Source organism: Excalfactoria chinensis, chromosome 5, assembly GCF_039878825.1.
Source record: "Excalfactoria chinensis isolate bCotChi1 chromosome 5, bCotChi1.hap2, whole genome shotgun sequence".
NCBI classification, from domain to species: Eukaryota; Metazoa; Chordata; class Aves; order Galliformes; family Phasianidae; genus Excalfactoria; species Excalfactoria chinensis.
Genome location: NC_092829.1, coordinates 47730253 through 47749116, shown reverse-complemented (window position 1 = coordinate 47749116; position 18864 = coordinate 47730253). Strand labels below are relative to the sequence as shown.

At 35.4% G+C, this 18864-nt stretch overlaps 1 protein-coding gene across 5 annotated transcripts in view; it reads left to right on the top strand.

The window, feature by feature from the left end:
• Positions 1–15404, top strand: part of LRRC4C (leucine rich repeat containing 4C) — a 429828-nt gene extending 414424 nt beyond the window's left edge. For 3 of the 5 annotated variants that reach the window (XM_072337161.1, XM_072337159.1, XM_072337160.1), the window contains one exon: positions 7267–15403. In XM_072337161.1, coding sequence (XP_072193262.1) covers positions 7309–9225 — 1917 coding nt within the window. In that variant the 5' untranslated portion in view covers positions 7267–7308 and the 3' untranslated portion in view covers positions 9226–15403. Of the gene's footprint in view, positions 1–7266 lie in introns of all 5 variants that reach the window. The other 2 variants (XM_072337162.1, XM_072337163.1) reach the window with 1 other exon arrangement.
• The last annotated feature ends 3460 nt before the right edge of the window (positions 15405–18864 follow it).

Here is an 18864-nt window from a genome sequence, read left to right as displayed (position 1 = left end):
TACATGCATATGGTTGTGTGAGCATTGCTAGACTATGTGGTGTATTGATCTGACATTTCCATCATCTCTATCTATTGTTTTTGTGAGGAAGGAAGAAAGGGAAATGTCTTCAAATCCACCAGTCTTGTACTTTTTTTGCCTTTGCATCTACATAAAATATGCATTATAATATCCTATAGCTGTAACCTGACAACTTTTACCTGTTTCTTTAAAATCTTACAGCCTGTTGTTGAAAACGATTCTAATTTATAGTGTTTAATATCTCCATGTACCAAGGGATAATATTGTACTATCCTAAAACTGGTTTGTTTGTGTTATGCTAGTACCTTTACATAAATGTTATTTTAAATCACTGCTAGTCTGCTATTCTGTTAAAAAATAATAATAATTAAAAAAAAAAAAATCCACATAAAATAGTGACCTTAGTGTGGCAGGAATGAAGACTGCAGTGGTTTCAAACACTGCTATAGAATATCATGTAATTTTTTACTAAGGGTTTCTTTTTTTACTAACTTGTTTACAGTTCACAGATGCCTTCCAAAATGGGTAACTGTCATTTTGCTTTGATAATAAACCAAAAACAGATGGAGAAGCCATCCTTTCAATAATTCTGACATACTATAGTTTAATGGTTGTTCACTGATGTATGTCTCTTATAAGAAATACATACCTTCAGGTGAAATCCTGAAAGTGTTTGTATGACTTCGGTTTATTATTACAGTTGACATGTGGCATGTAGTGACATGCTACCATAAGTAATTAAGAGAATTATGGTATCCAAGCTCTTGCAAAATTGCTTCTGTATGGTTGTGTGGTTCTCTCTACATAAATATCTGCCTGGAAGAATACACAAGATGAAAGCAAAATAATATGTTAAAAGAAACAGCATTTTATCAAATGAATTACTGAAAATGGAAGAGCAAAATACGACTTGAATAATTTGAGGTAGGAAATGCTTTTACCTTCATGTAATTGGTTTGAACCAAGCCCAAGTCAATACAGAATGAATGTTCCTAACGTCTACATGGGGTTTCAAGAAAATGAATCCAAATTAACTTTGAAAAGAGACTAGCTAAACTGCATTACATTCTTTTATGGACACTGTTAATTGAAATTACAGTGGCCTTGATTCAATTTAGCTTAAATTAAATTCTAAATAAGAGTGTCCACACTAAGATTTAATGCAATATAATTAACCCACTTTAAAAGTTAATTCCAATTAAATTTCTAGAATGTTTCTGCGTGGACTATTACCAAGCTGTAATGTGATGGCTTTTATGAAAGAATTTAAGCTCTTTCACAGTGGAAAGTTCATAGATTGCTTCCATTCACGCAATTGTGAGTAGTCTGGAGAGAATTACTTTTTTTCTTTTCACCATTTGGGTGACATCCTCACAAATTATCACAGTGAATAAAGAAACCAACAAAGTCCTCTTAATAAAAATAATTTGTCCTAAAGAAATATCAATTTCCTGATATTTCCTTTGGTTATCCTATAAAATAGAAAATGTTTTCAGTTGTACTGAGAATACAAAGCACAAGTCAAACTTGAGACTAAAAAAAAAAAAAAAAAATGTATAAATAAGGGGACATGTGAAACTGATTTAGATTAAACTCTCATTTAAATCAAACTCTATAAACCTTAGGAAGACATCCTGGAGGAAACATGAAATTGTGTCAAATAAAGCTGTTTTCTGTATAAGGAAATAAAAAAATGGAAAGGGTGGATTGGATCAAACTCATCCTTGATTGAACTTTCCTGAAATGAATGGTGATTCAGGGAGATTGGATGTGTCCATCCACATCTAGGTCTTTCTGTTTAGTCTGTTAGTGATTCATTTAAGACTTAGAGGGTTTTCAGAAGGGAACCGGAAAGCATTTGTGATACAGCAATATCCACTCTGCATCCTACACTTACATGCTTCAAGGGACTGTAGGAAATCTTGACTGTCCCAGAGTGAAGCAGTGAAACATGCAAAGAGGAAAATAATTTGTGTTGCAAGTCTTGATTTATTTGGTCTCACATGTAATCAGTTTGCATTGCAGGGCTGCCTATCTAGCCCTTTTTGGCCTCCACCGTATTTAACTACAACTAAAATAAATAACGAATAGATAAAAGCTGCTGGGCTTTGAAACCTCACAGGTTTTTAAGCATTGTTGCAATGGCTCCCTGTGCTGCTGTTGAGACTTTTAAAGTCCTGTAGCAGTGGAAACGGAAATCTGATTTTTAAGAATGGAGGAAAGGATACACAGCTATATAGTTTCAGTGACAAAAAATAAGGCTAGGAGGAGAGAGACGTGAGATCTACATTAACAAGTCTATTTGCTGATTTTGTATAATTATTATGTAATGCTCTATTAATAATATAGCATGATTTTCTTTATTGGTGGCAAAAATAATGAATAAAAAAAATAATGTCATTTTACTATATATGAGCATGCAAAGTGTTTACACTTCAGCACTAGTCCACAGAGGTTCAGTCAGGTGGAAAGGATTTCAGGCCAGAAAAGGCAGGAAGAAGAACAAGAAAGTATGGTGAATGAATTTGAAGCAATGTGGTTCCATCAACTCAACCCTTTACAGCCATATGGGGCCACACATCTGAGGCTGCCGGAGCATTTGCAGAACAGATGTTGGTGGAGGATTTCTGACCCCAGTGGATTTCCCTGCCCACAGTTCAGTCTCTGTTCAGGGATGAGGGCTGTGTATTTTTCTGTTTTGTTCAGCTAAAACAGACTGTGTGCTTGCCTCCCAGTATCTACTCTGCAATTCTCTTGGCTTCCTCGGCTGGCTTTGCTGCCTGAAGGGATCAATCTGAGACCCTAAGAGCATTCAGAGTTATTCAAAAGAGAGTCAAAAGAGTCACTTCTGCATAAGGTCATCCTGGGCCTTAGACCTATTTTATTACTGTTTTCCATGCTGTGTTCCATACAGAAACTATTTGCAGTATTCTAGTGCTGATGTTACTGGGAGAGACTTTCCAGCATAATTAGCTGCTTGACACACATAGTTCCTCTTCATATGTTTGGAAATCTGCCATTTAATTTGCAGCTGTAGAGAGCCTTGTTTACTAAAATATACAGATACCTTTGCAAAGGATATTTCTCTCAATAAGCTCTTTAAATGAGTGTGGTAAACAGCATATGTAACTGTGCCATATAAAGTGAAGAAAAGGGTAGTTTTCTGAAAATATCTGTGTATTTACTGACTTAGTTCTAAAAAGCATGATCATCCAAAACATTTCTGGCATAAACTTGAGGGAGTGTTGTGAAGATTTAATTGCACTGTAATCATTTAATCACCTGATATCTGATATCTGATACTTTCTTACCATGTTTTCAATGCAGTGATATATAGTCTCACATCTCATACTTTTTTCAGTGGAGATGTACAGCACCAACTGATGCGTATCAGATCATAAAGTATCATAATCCGTATATTAGGTTATAGGCATGGCCTTAGCATCATGTTGTTCCGCTGTTGAGACTGTAACTCAAAGGCCAACAGGCTACATAGAAAGCTGAGTTGCCAGAAGCAACTGCTAGTGATCCATCTCTGCCACCTGCATTCCTCATCAGATGGTTCTTTTGGAAAGGTGTAGGAGTTCTTTTTATGGAATCAAAGTCCACTGTTAAAGGTGAGTATAGTCACTTTATACTGATAAAATAACAAAAAGTGATGTAAGTTTAATATCAAGCCATATACCTAATTATAAAGAATGTAATTAAAAAAAAAAAAAAGAAAAAGAAAAAGAAAAATGAACTACTGATTTCATTACAAGGCCTGTGAGGAAGGCATCTTGACATCTCTGCATAGACATGTTCAACAATGTTAACTTTCAGTAGTATAACATCTGTGTCCTTCAAGCTGTCTTTAAGAAAAAGGATGGATTAGATTTATCATTCCTTATTCCATCCTCTGCATTGGAACTTAAGAGGGCAATGCTTTTTGCTTACAGGAAAATGAGTACTACTTCAGGACTAAGTATCAAGTAAGTACAGAAAGGAGAATGGACATATCAGGAGTCCATTGGAGAAAGATTTTCTGAGTACTATGGAAATAGAATAAAAACTAAAGATATATATTTGTATGTATGTGTGTCTATGTGACCACAAAGAAAAAAATATATTACTATATGAACGGAGTTTAAAAATTCTGATTGTGTCAATTGTGTCTGGGGAATAGACAGAACAGCAAGAGTATTCTTAGCCTTTTAAACAAATGTTAAATATATACAGCAGAGGGCACTAGTGGTATTGAATTGACCACTGAATTGATATTTTAGTACTAGACAGATGAAAACAAATTGCTCAGAAGACAAAAAGTTGTCAAGATAGACTGAAGAAGCCGGTTGATGATCTGTGTTCCATATGTGGATTTATGAAGATAAATCTTTGTGTCTCTAGTATAATAGACAGATACTGAATAACAAATCATTCTAGTACTAAGTCCCAGGTGAATCTTTATGTAAAGCCCATTAACATATTTCCATAATGTTCTTCAAGCCTTTAAATTAATTTTCCATTGTGTTTATGCACTGGCTATATTTTATTTCCAGGTTGTTTCCACTCTCTTTGTATTTAAAATAACTCTGACTTAAAATGACTTAGACAATACTTCCTGAAAACTTAAGCTCTTAGTGATGGAAAGATGCCAGTATATGATTGACTTTGTGGAGTCTGGCTAAGCAGCTGAGCATAGTTTTTGCATATGCTGGTTGATGTTGAGGACATCTGCTCTCTCAAGTTTGTTATGCTTTTATGTTTGTATGACCTTGGTAGTGACCTTTGCTACACTTTCCTGGTTTACTAATCCAGTACTTCTTCCAAACCTTCAGGATATCCCATGTACAGGAAAGAGAGTACAAAGTAGCAAAAAGAAAGGTAGAGATGGCCTGTTGCAAAGCTGGCCTTTAGCAGCAAATAGGTATGAGAGAGAACGTAAAAGAAAGCTTTAGCTCTATGAGCCACAGGTGCTTAGGGCCACACTAGGCATACAAAGACAACAGTCAGCTCTTGTCTCAGTTACAGTGAAGACAGTAACATTGTCCCAGTGCAATGGTAGAATAATTAATTTGGCAAGTTCTTCATCTGTTTTATTACTCATTAGTGGAGTCACTAAGGGATATGTTTTAGAAGAGGAGAAAAAGTGAGGCAGAAAAATGATAAACCTACTCAGTAAAAGAAAACTAGGGACAAATATACAGGTAAAATAATAGGAGCTAACACAGAAGATGATTAATAATTGTTCAGCATCAAAATTCATGGATTATGGATCTTAACTTCAGAGCTTGAAATTGATATTAGATTCATTGATGTCTGACCACAACATGCAGATTGCTCTTCATGACCATGTAAGAAAGATGGTCCTTTTCATCCCAGTTTTTACAGATAGTTTTATTACAGTGGATTTTTTATTTAAGAAAACTTTTAGTGTGCTTTAGGGATTAGTTTAGGAATCTTTATCCCTATATTTAACAAGCAAAAGCTTGGGATAGGGATAAAGACACAACAGCACCTTTGAGTGACCCTGTAAGCCTGCAGCAAAACAAAGGTGTTACAGCAGCCACTTCTCACCAGAGTCTAGTATCTTACCTTAAGCCCATGAAGCCAATGTTCAGGAGTACTGCTATTGGCAGAGGAAAGGGATGGAGAGGCTGGAGCAGTAACATCTAACACTACAGCTGTTGTGTTCTCTAGAATCATATGACAGAAGTGAAGCCACAGAGAGGGAAGTTCAGTGACTTGCACAAGGTTGCAGAGCACATTAGTTTCATGAATCTTTCATACGAAGACTGATGTTTTATAAATAACACTTACAGAGCAAATCAAACAAACAGCCCAGATCTTTCCATTTCCATTCACAGGTGTCCATAATCTCGGCTTTGTTTTCTGCAGTAAATTATTAAAAGTGAGATGAGAACTCTTACTAGCTCTGAAACGTTATAAAAAGCTAAAAAATAAAAATAAAAAATGCAGCAATGAATTCTCAAAACATACATTGTCTGAATATACAATTAGAGAAAGTATTCCATTAAATGAATTATGAGATGCAAGATAGTATATATTCTTTAAAGAAAGATAGCTTCTTAAAATAAAATGAAGCAATTCAGCGCCTGGAGTGGAAAACCTCTGCCTTTTAGTATTTTATTTTACTGAATACATGTATTATGTATCTGAGTGCTCTAGGTTAGAAATATGCTTTAAGCTTTCTGTAGTTTATAAGACTTCACTTTTGGCTGATTTATAGGAAATTTCATTAATCTCTACAGCAGAGGGACCTTGTAGAAGGCAGCAGATTGAAAATGAACTGAAGGCTAGGGGCATGAAGAATTGCCACAAATGAATCAGTACTGAAAGACTTAGAATGGTAATGATCATTTTTAGTGTAAAAATCTTTTTTCTCCTTACAGTAAGATCTGTCAGATTTTTCTTTTAGAGATACCAATGAAATTGTCAACCCTGCAGCTACAGAGATATTTTTCAGCATTTAAATGGCTATTCTTATTTCTGTGTTGGGCACACATATGCTAATGAGTATTTCTCTGCTTCTGGTGCCAAACAAAGGATTTGAAGAGGAAATACCGTGAATTTGGATGATGCTGTCTAATGATAGAGAAGAACTGGTGCTCAGTGTGTTCTTTGTTTTTGTTTTTTTTTTTCATTTTGTTATTAAAATCTAAAATAGGATAGATATTGCCCTAACATTTCCACAATCTGCTACATTTAGAATTAAAAAGTTTTATTTTTATTCAGACTTTGATGTAGGAATTCCATTTAGAATGACAGTTTCACCCACCAGAAAAACAGGAATCTTCACTTCCTCTTTATATTATCTGTTGTCTTCATTTATTTATAATGTGTCAAGAAAGTTGGAACCTTAAACATTTTCATGATGATTATCTTACTTTTCAGGGGGTTGGGGGAGGGGGAGGTGCTTGCCACTTCTTTCAACTCTCTTCTTGCATTAGAATATTTCCCTTAATTATCAAGTGGTTGAAATTGTTATCTGCCATCATACTACATGAATTATACTTCTGGAATGAGCAGGTAAAGCTAGTGTCTGGATATTTCTTATCTCATTGTGAATTACAGCTAGCATAACTGTACAGGAACTGAAATATTAGACTTTGCATAGCTATTTGTGCTACAGTTTGATTAAATTGGTAGAGATGCGTGAAAGGACTAGAGAAGTCTCTCCTTATTTGGAGAGAACATTTAAATATTTGGCATGAATTTAATGTCCTTCTCCCTTCTTTCTTTCAGACTATTCAAACTCCAGAAGGACCAACACTAGATAAATTATGAATGTTGAACAAGATGACCTTACATCCACAGCAGATAATGATAGGTCCTAGGTTTAACAGGGCCCTATTTGACCCCCTGCTTGTGGTGCTGCTGGCTCTTCAGCTTCTTGTGGTAGCTGGTCTAGTGAGGGCTCAAACTTGCCCTTCAGTTTGCTCCTGCAGCAACCAGTTCAGTAAAGTGATTTGTGTACGGAAAAATCTGAGAGACGTGCCAGACGGCATCTCCACCAACACGCGGTTACTCAACCTCCATGAGAACCAGATCCAAATCATTAAAGTGAATAGCTTCAAGCATCTGAGGCACTTAGAAATCCTGCAGCTCAGCAGGAATCACATCAGAACAATTGAAATAGGGGCCTTCAATGGTCTGGCCAATCTTAATACTTTGGAACTCTTTGACAATCGTCTGACCACTATCCCAAATGGGGCTTTTGTATACTTGTCAAAACTGAAGGAACTTTGGTTGAGAAACAACCCCATTGAGAGCATACCTTCGTATGCTTTTAACAGAATCCCTTCTCTCCGGAGACTGGATTTAGGGGAATTGAAAAGGCTTTCATACATCTCAGAAGGTGCCTTTGAAGGTCTGTCCAACTTGAGATATTTGAACCTTGCCATGTGCAATCTGCGAGAGATTCCTAACCTCACCCCACTTGTAAAACTGGATGAGTTAGACCTTTCTGGAAATCACTTGACTGCCATCCGACCAGGTTCCTTCCAAGGGTTAATGCATCTTCAGAAATTGTGGATGATACAGTCCCAGATTCAAGTGATAGAAAGGAATGCTTTTGATAACCTTCAATCACTTGTGGAGATCAATCTGGCACACAACAATCTAACACTACTGCCTCATGACCTGTTCACACCACTCCGTCTAGAAAGGATCCACTTGCATCACAATCCTTGGAATTGCAACTGTGATATCCTTTGGCTCAGCTGGTGGATTAAAGACAAGGCACCCTCTAATACTGCATGCTGTGCCCGTTGCCACACACCTCCCAGTTTGAAAGGAAGGTACATTGGTGAACTGGACCTGAACTACTTCACGTGTTATGCTCCAGTCATTGTGGAGCCACCAGCAGACCTCAACGTCACTGAAGGCATGGCTGCAGAGATGAAATGCCGGGCATCGACCTCCCTGACCTCTGTATCTTGGATTACTCCAAATGGATCTGTTATGACACATGGGGCATACAGAGTTCGGATTGCTGTGCTCAGTGATGGCACATTAAATTTTACAAAGGTAACTGTGCAAGACACGGGTTTGTATACATGCATGGTGAGTAACTCTGTTGGGAATACCACAGCTTCTGCCACACTGAACGTGACTGCCCTAGATAACCCCGGCTATACCTATTTTTCAACTGTCACAGTAGAGACTGTGGAACCTTCTCAGGATGAGGCACAGACCACAGAGCAGGTTGGGCCCACACCAGTTACCAACTGGGAGACCACTAACATGACAACCTCACTCACTCCACAGAGCACAAGGTCAACAGAAAAAACATTCACCATTCCTGTGACGGACGCAAACAACGGGATCCCAGGAATAGATGAGGTTATGAAGACTACCAAAATCATAATTGGTTGTTTTGTGGCTATCACTCTCATGGCTGCTGTGATGCTGGTAATTTTCTACAAAATGAGGAAACAGCATCACCGGCAAAATCATCATGCTCCAACACGGACTGTAGAAATCATAAATGTGGATGATGAGCTTACAGGTGACACACCCATAGAGAGTCACTTGCCCATGCCAGCAATAGAGCATGAGCACCTAAATCACTATAACTCTTATAAGTCTCCTTTCAACCACACAACAACAGTTAACACAATAAATTCAATACACAGTTCAGTGCATGAACCGTTATTGATCCGAATGAACTCAAAAGACAATGTACAAGAGACTCAAATCTAAAACGTTTATGACATTATGGGGTGGGGGTGGGAAAAACAAAATATGGTTTATAAAACAAATGACACAAATGACTGGGCTAAATCTACTGTTTCAAAAAGTGTCTTTACAAAGAAAAAGAAATTTATTTATTAAAAATTCTATTGTGATCTAAAGCAGACAAAATTATGTGTATTCCTCAGAACCTCTTTTTGCTGCACTTATTTACCCTCCTCCTTCCGTTTTTAATTCCCAGCCAACCCTGGTTCCCATTTACCATATTTTTCATAGAGATCTTGATTCCCTAAAAGAACTGGCCTAGGAAATTTTGTAAGAATTCTGTTACACTTTGGGAATTTTTATGGTGAATTCTAGTGGTGAGATTCAGTCTACTTTGTCACTTCTTTTTCTCCTCTTTTGTTTTCTCATGCCCTTTATGAAATTACTCAACAGGGAATGGAATATTAGCAGCAACTCGACAAGTGAGCAAACATACAAGCAAAACGTTTTTTTCTCCATGTAATGATTTGATTATTTGCTCTGTATTTACCAAAAGGAGCATTCTATGAAGGAAGAAAAAAGAAAAAAAAAAAAAAAAAAAAAAAAAAGGAAAAAAAAAAAAAGAAAAGAAACAAAAAGGAAAAAAATAAAATAAAATAAAATTAATTTACTTGTGAAAACCTATAAATCCCATGATCTTTTAAGCAATTCTAGAACCAGAATTTGTAGTTCAAACACTAAAATAAGATTATAAATAAAATATTGTTGTTTTTTTTTTCTGTACTTGGATATAGTTTATTTTTAGTGTGGCTTTAAAGATCAAAAGCTTGTTAAAATTCTTACAGTATTCTGCTTTGATGGTCCAAAAATTAATTGCTTTAAAAAGAATAATTAAAATACTTTGGATCATTACTGAAGAATAGTATAGTTTTCATTTTAGTGTACATAAGCAGCACACTATCAAACACAGTTGCTTGACTTTTAATGCAAAATTATGATGATCTTCTTTTAATGGTGTCATCTTTTATATCACAACATGTATTCCACAATATCAGGTAAAGTTATACAAAATGTTTCGGGTATCACTGAATTTATTAGACAAAGATGAAAATGGTGTTTTATTTTGTTTTATTTTGTTTTTTTGTTTTGTTGTTCTTGTTGTCTATAACTGTCAGTCAATAAGAAAATCCACAGTATCAAATCTAGTGGTTCCCAGTTTAGTTGTTGCGGTACTTCTAGACGTAAATATGAAATATGTTTAGATATCTATAAGATCCATAATCAGAGCTGTATCTCTATGTCCAAAATTAAATCAAAATTCTTCTGAATTTCTAACTATGAAGAAATCCAAGAATTTTGATTAAAAACAAACAAAAAAAAAAGTCAAAAAGAACGAAGTTGACCAAATCAGAAGAGAATAGGTTAATGTCATTTGCATGATAATTAGATTAGTTATAGCATAATCAGCCTATTTTGATTAAAACTCAGACCCATTTACCAGTAGGAAATGTGCTTCTTTTTTTTTTTTTTTCTGTTTATATACATTCTCTTGAATTAACTTATTGTTGTAAGAATGGAGTATACTTTGTATGTTGAAAGCTAAAAGGAAGTTTTTGCATAAGAAAAAAAACAGATTCAGGACACTATATTCTTTCAAGTGCAGAAGTTCTTCCAAATTAAACTACTTTATGTATTGGCAATGAGGTAGAAGCATTTTAAAATAGTTTAAGAGTCATGTACTAAATACCAGTTCTAAATGTCTTTTTACTGATTTCTGCATTTAGCCACTTATACTATTGAGATCCAGGATCCTGTTCCAGGTGATTAATGTACTTAATTCTTACCAAAATCTCTTTGGACTGTTCTGGTATGCTACAGCATGCAGGAAAAAGATCCTCCTGAATAGTATACTTCTATTCTCTAAAATTAAGGAGGAATATCTGCCAGACAGGTTGAGGGCGTCAGTATCTCTCATTGGATGCACGCTTCTCAAGGTTGCAAGTGAATGTTGCAAGAAAGCCTGATTTAAAAAGGACACTGAAGATATGTGGCAATGAATCACACTCTGCAAGGAGTCTGATAAGTATAATACAGAACGAAACCCAAAGTTCTATAATAATCTCAAAGAAACATTTGGCAAGACATTATCCTTTGATGTACTACATGAAAAATAGTATCTACTCTTAAGGAATTTTAATACAGGATAAAGATGGACTTGAATGTAAAATGCTGAAGTAGTGATTCCTCTCTTTGCCTACTTCTTCAAAGCGCATTACAGAATTTTACTGCTAATTTCTTGTAAGCATCGTGATAAATTTTGTACAGAAACTCTGCAAATACATAGCTATTTGTATTTTGCCCATACTTATGGTTACTAATACTATGTCCATGGCCAATGCTTATCTGACAATTGAAAAAAATTGTTTGCAGGAATCCTAAATCTGTAATCAACAGGTTCTTGTTAGAAAAATGATGGGTACTATTTAACAACCATTTTCTAAGGCACATATGGTCACCGTGGTTTCATAAACATGTAGTTTTTACTGACTCCTAAAAGTTTGGTTTTGGAGGTTATTGCAAAGTAGGACACAGTATCAGTGACAGTAATACAGTGAAGTAATGCAAAATAATATCAGTGACTACTGTAAACAATATGCACATTCTTATTCAGTATTAATCAGGTTATATTGGCTATGTGAATAATACTAAAATCAAACAATTTTTTTTTAAAAAAGGACATATATTTCCATTTCTTTATTATAGAAAAGAAAAACAAAAAGCATTTTAGTGTGTTTGCTTAGGATAAGATATTTATTAAGCAGGAACCATACTAGTTATGACTTTCTCAGCATCTTCCCTATCCTTCTTAGAATTACAGAGATTATTTTTGCAGATTATTTAAATAGCAGAGTTAGAGAACATCCCAGCTTAAATTTTTAACTGAGTTCTGCAACAATGTGAAAGGAGTGCTGTGCACTCTGTTATTTTCATTTTTAAATCAAGCTAATGCAGCCTGCTGCTACTCCAAAGACTGAGGTGTTAAATATGAAGCCTGAATCTCCTGTATGGCAGAGGGTAATTGGTAGTAAGCTCTAATGAACTATCTCTTGCAGGTGACATTCTGGATGAACCCACAGTGCAAGAGAGCTGTGGGAAAAAAAGTGACCTTACGAAATATTACAAATCTTAGTGGGCTCATGAGAAGTTATTTTTCAGATCACATGATGAGATCTGAAGATATTTGCCTGTTGTCCTTTATGAATACAAAGAACAAAGCATTTTCTGGAAATGTCATTAAGTTTTACAGATCTTCTCTTATATGGAAGTAATGTGAAAAGCAAAACAAGTGAGTTCCATTCGATTCACTATACAAGATAGACACTGTATTTTACTTTGAAAAGGGCTAAATGTATGAAAAGTAAATGTTTTTTGTTTTGTGGTTTTTGTTTTGTTTTGCTAAAATATTCTAATGCATTAAAAATTATATGTAATATTTTCAAGATTACTTTTCCCCACTGGTGGAATTATAGGTTAATCACAGCATTTGAGAAAAGATAACCAAATTAATATTTAAATGCACTAGCTTCATAGTCTTTTAGAAGTATTTAATAACAGCTTTTATATGTTAGATACAACCATTCTGGTAGCCATTCAGTAATAAGTGGAAAAATTCCAATCTATTCTCCCCATCTTCCCATTTTTATATGAATCACAGAATCATAGAATGGCCTGGGTTGAAAAGAATCACAAAGATCATCTAGTTTCAATGCCCCTGCTATGTGCAGGGTTGTCAACCACCAGACCAGGCTGCCCAGAGCCACATCTTGCATGGATGAGCTAAGTACAGCATAATTTGAAATTTTCATTTTTATTCTTTCTAAGTCCAAGCAGTGAAGGACTAGGAAATCTTAGAAGCTACCTCGTAATTAGATATTTTTTAAAAAGTAAACAAGGAAGTAATATATTCTTATTTTCAAGATGTAATAATGAGAGTTAACTATTCCATGTATCTTTTTCTCATTCATGCAGATGCCCAAGAAATCTTCAGCTCAAACTTGTACATGAAATTCAGTCTACAGTAAGGCTGAAGTGGTTGACATTTTATTTTTTGGGTGGTATTGTCTATTGATACTGTAGGAGAATAGCATCCACAGCTACCACTACTGAAATATGGTAGTGTTAGCAGGGAGTCCATGAAAATGGAATGGACTTGAGGAGACTCTGGAAAACCTGTCTGGTAAATGTCTTTTTGCATTGCATACTCCCTCTGTGGTGGTGTCCCACAGAAACACTGTGGTTGTATTCACTTGGGGGCTGAAAGATCACGGTATGGTAAAAAACGGTCTGCAGTGCACATTTTACACAAACAACGAAGTCATTATACTTCAACAGAATGCTAAACTTGTTTGAAGAAGTCTGGGTAAGTCTTTGCAGTATTAAGAAATCTAAGGAACAAATGAGGTCTGTGGTGGTGTAATTACATGCTATTTGCTTCAGAAAGAATAACTCATGATTTGCTTAGGGGAGTTTTATTGGACAAAACACTGTGTTTTATTTGCCGTAGTTTTAGTTTTGTCTTTTGTACTTCATAAACTTATACCTAGCATGTTATACAGAGTAATCTCAAAAGGGCTAAATTGGTGAACTCCGACTTACTTTTAAAACAGATAAGTCTCTTCTATTCTGTAATTCTAATGATCATCTCAATTTTGGAGTGATGAGGAGATACTGCAAGGATGACATATCAGGTGATGACTGTATGGAAAATAAGGAAAATAATGTCTGTCATTTTTGAGAACACTGAAACCCTAATCTAATGCTGAAGTAGAAAATAGTTCAAGAAAGAAACAGAAAATGGAATATTCTTGAAAATAACAGTAAATGGAACAATTCCTGGAAGTCAGATAATCTAGGTAATCTTTACATCTTTTTCAATAGCACAATAAGAAAACAAAAACTTGAGTGACTTTTCTATATGTTGTTAAAAATGTTAAAGATTTCTGGCTGCCCTATCCAGAGATTTCCATTTTCATTTGAATATTGCATATGTATGATGTAATCTGGTCTTTCAGCTCTGGAACAATTTCTCAGACAGTTCATCCACACTTCATCTGTTGCCCATTCATGTTTAAAATTCTCTTGCGCTTTTTTAAGTATTGAAATGGCTTGTGCAGTGAAAAATTCCTCAGTATCTTACATCATCTAGTTCAATAGCAATATATGCTTCACGTTTCAGTTTGGAGAAGATCATTTGGATTATATTTTCATCAGATTCAATATATAAATGGAAATTTTATTTTACTTTGGTAGGCAATGTTGAATCCTCTTAACTTAAAAAGCACTTCTCTTCCTTTCACAGAAGCTGTTAAACACAGCTAGATTACAAATAATAATGATAATAATAAAATAAAAGATAAGCTATACCTGTGACCTATGGGTCTAGATGTGTGTAGTATTTAAAAAGTGATTCTACGCATGAGATAAAAGGAACAGAAGAAAAGCATAACAGAGAATGCATAAATAAAGAACGATGGAGTAAGTTACCTGACAGAGAATCTGGTAAAATGGAACTGGAGTTAGTAGATCACAGAGGTAATCCAACTCCTATGCATAATTTAATTCCATAATGCATAATTCAATTTGATTTAATTTCCTCATTTCATTTCTCAAAAGGACAGATACTTGACTGATCTGAGTCAGTGAGAGTCTAAGCTCTTTTTTTGACAGTACCCATTGTCTTCTTTTCCCCTGTACTTGGTTTGCCATTCACGTCACACTGTTCAACTATTTTCTGAAACAGTCTTCATAAGGCACTCACCTCTCCACCCTGTCTTCAAATTGAATTGCAGTAGTCAATGGGGCAGACAACAGGTCAGTGTTGTAACACAAAGTACAGCCTCCGAAGAACTGGCTACTAAGTGTTTAAGTAATCTAACTGTGTCATGGTTTTGCTAAAAAGCTAATTCCTATTCTATACTGCATAATGGGTTCAGAAATCATTTGTGTTTTTGAATCTTGCATATGATTGTTTGTTATCACCTGCCATGCTAATTAACTATCCATTTTTGAGACTGAAACATTGTGTACTATTAAATAGTGTGTAGAAGCTAGTACAAATAATAATAATAATAATTTTTGTCCTTTTCCCCTGTTGGAGCATAGCTTTATTTGTGATGAAGTACTTGATCAAATTCTGATGAGCTGGAGAAAGAATAGCAATATCTTTGAATATCTAGGCTATAAAATTACTGCAAATTGTATAGAATTACACTTGAAAAAAAAATACAATAAATAACTATGTTGTTTTTTTTTTTAATTTCTAGAAAGCAAATGCCTAAAGAAGCAGTGTTTCCTGCAGTGTTTCCATTTATTTTTTGGTAGTTTACTTTTGATTTTTGCACACAGTTGCTTCTTCTTTCTTCTACGAACAAACATAATTTAAGGAAATGAAAAAGGAAGATGAAAAGATGACTCTACAGTGAAGTCTGTGAATGTGCAAGTTTTATATGTGCTTACCATTCTCTAGTTTTTGAATAGGATTTTTCTCCACCACTGATCAAATATATTTTCTTTGTATTTTATTATGCTATGGATTAGAAGCCTTTTTTCCTTCCCTCTTTCTACAGTCTCAGCCTTTTACTTTTCAGTCAACAAATTTCCTCAGAAGATGAGTCCTTTTTTTTTATTTTTTATTTTTTTTCCATGATGTATTGTAGTAGGATCTAAGTCTGTATTGTCCTGCTACATGTCTTCCCTGACTTCCTGGCAGGGCTGAAGTTTAGTTTCTGCTGTCCTTATCCTTGCATCATTATTGTATCATTCTTAGTGTCTTATTGAGAGTCAGTCCCTAAAGCATACTATCGCACAGTGTTGCTGTCTAATGGAAGGGTGGAGGAGTACAAGCTGTCCAGTATGTGTTTCAAGTTTTGAGAGCAAAAACCTGAAAACTCAAAAGTTTCCAGGCTTATGCGGTGATTAGGGTTTAGCCACAGAAAAACAGCAGAACAGCCCTACTGGTGTGAGGAATTCATCTCTTGTGTATATCGCAGCATGGGAAGATGCTTTGTCTGAAAATAGCGCTCTTTCTCCTCTAAAGATTGTCAGACATCCACAGTAACAAGGGAATGCTTGTTTGCAGTAAGCTGTTTTCTTAAAATTTCTGAACTCCACTGATGATTTAGATTTCTGCAATCATATTTCACGCATTGTTGATGGAGGTGCTTCAAGACTAGGATTTATTAAACACCACTAACATGTCAGAGCAGCTTGTTTTTAAAAGCAGTTTCTTTTACTGACCACAGTTAACTATGGGTAACTGTATTTAACTGATAGCATATTTATGAAAACACATTGCTATAAACAATGCCAAAATTTTATGGTTATGCATCTCCACATCATGGCATCTGATTTCCTCATGGTGGTTCTTTTGTTTATTTCCAATTTAAAGTCGTAACCTGACATGCTGTTTTAATACTTTGGTAGAGAGAGTTTTTTTTTTTTAATGTTATTTATGTCCTAAGAGAATTGCTGGGCAGATAATTGTATTCTTCATATTGCTTCACTGTAACAGCCTTGCAGCTTTGACTTTAAGGATGTAGCAATAGTGAATGACAGACGTTCAGTTTCTGTATCTGCTCCTATGTAATCAGTATTCTGTGACACTTGCAGTTCTCTTTAAGAACATTTACTCCAAGATACAAACTCTATCAGACACACTGCAAACAGAACACAGAGTACACATTATGGAGTAATAAATATAATATCTCTTCCTCCTGAGTTTGGCCTTGGGTTAGTATTATAAATCTTCATTTGAGTTTCTGTCAATTTGTCTACAAATGGTGAAGCTGTAAAATGGTTGCTAAGATCCTCTCTTAGGAGGATAATTTATGCATAAGTAAATTAGTCAACATTGTACCTGTTGTTTAGATATAAACTGCTCTCAACCCATCCTTTACAGTAAATTCCAGTAGTCATGTTTCATTACAATGTTACTTGGTAAGATTAATTCTTTATTCCATTTCTTTTCTCAGGGGTAATCCAAGGAATGGCAGAAGTAATGTTAAGAAGAAAGAAGTTGGTGGTTTTGCTCCAAGGTTATATATGAATCCAAGTAATATTTGTGTAAAGAGCCCATGAAAAATAAATAAATAAATAAAATCTTAGAAGAGATAGATGTTTCAAGGCCTAAAGGATTCAAAGCAAACTGTATTGGTTGCTAATATAAAGATGGTAGTAAATGTACAGAAGGAATAAGTAACAGAAAACTTGCCAGTGGTGGCACCTTGGCAGAAGAAGCTGGGGCAGTCCTCACTGGTGAGCAATCTCCAAGAAATGCAGCCTTAGTGGGAGTCAGCCCTTAAATGAGGTCTCAGAGGGGATGGAGTCAAGCTCCACCCCTTCTGGGAGCACAGCTACATCACTCTCACCTGTGCTCCCACAGCTGACCCCATACTTGCCTCAGCTGATTAATCAGAGGTTCAGGCTGTGATTACCAATCTCCCATACACAAATATAAATCCCCTGCTTTAATGTACACATTATTTGCCTGGATACAAATAAGAACATAGACTTATGCATGCTTAATCTTATAGCTTCTAGTCTGCTCTTCAGGTTTCTTTATGTATAGCAAAGGGAAAAAGGTAAGACGCTTCACCAAGCACTTTGGAGCACTCTAGGAAGAAGATTGAAGTCTGTTTCATGTGGGAGAAGTTTACCAACAAGTTATGTATTGACCACTTAAGAAATCTTTTAATGATCTTTTGAAATAGCCTCCCTATTTGCAAAATGTATTGGGAAACATAAATATAAAAGTTGGTATAAATAATGTTTGGTGTAAATTATTCTGTTGTTATTATTGCTGAAGTATGATTTTTTCTTTGCATTTCTCAATCATTCACTGATTCTCTAAGGATTTCAATTGGAAGGATGAGCAAATAAAAGTAATGCATGACTTGATGGATGTAATTGATGAATGTCACATTTTGTGCCTGTGGCGCACCTGTGATATTGCTGCCAATGTCTGTGGCCAGCAACAGCACACTGATTGTGTGAGACATAAAGAAATACTGCAACACTCTCCTTGTTTCTCTTGTAGTCTTCCCAAACATTAGCTTTGGGAGAAAGGGTAAAACAGACATTTTCTGTTCTCTAGGGAGAAAGTGAAGGGTTACAAGAAAGATAAAAGCACAGCAGCATGAAAGCTGCAATCAGAAGAGATGAGAGCACCTGGGGGTATGTATTTCACCTGGGAAAGCTGGAGGAAAGGCTTTTCTTCAGTAAGTAAACTTTTGCAGATTGTTGTGGTTTTGTTTATTTTTGTTTCCTTTTAGCATCACATTCAGCCTTACATGTTTCAACCTTATTTTTAGTTTGGATTGTAAAGTGTTCTACCTTCAGGAAGACTGATTCAACTAAAGGGCAGAAAACAATTATGGAGAAGGGATGTAGCACATTAAAGAGCTAGGAGTTGACTGAACAAATTGAGTGAATAAACAGAGTGGATATTTGTGGATATATTGGTAAGGTCAATTGCTGTTATTTATTGCTTCTGCAAATCTTTCCGTAAGGGTCTTTCAGGCATTTTACAAATACTTATTTAAAATCTCCCTCCCTGTCATCTGTTAAAAGAGAGTAATTGTGGTAAAAGTTGTGTGAGTTGTTTCT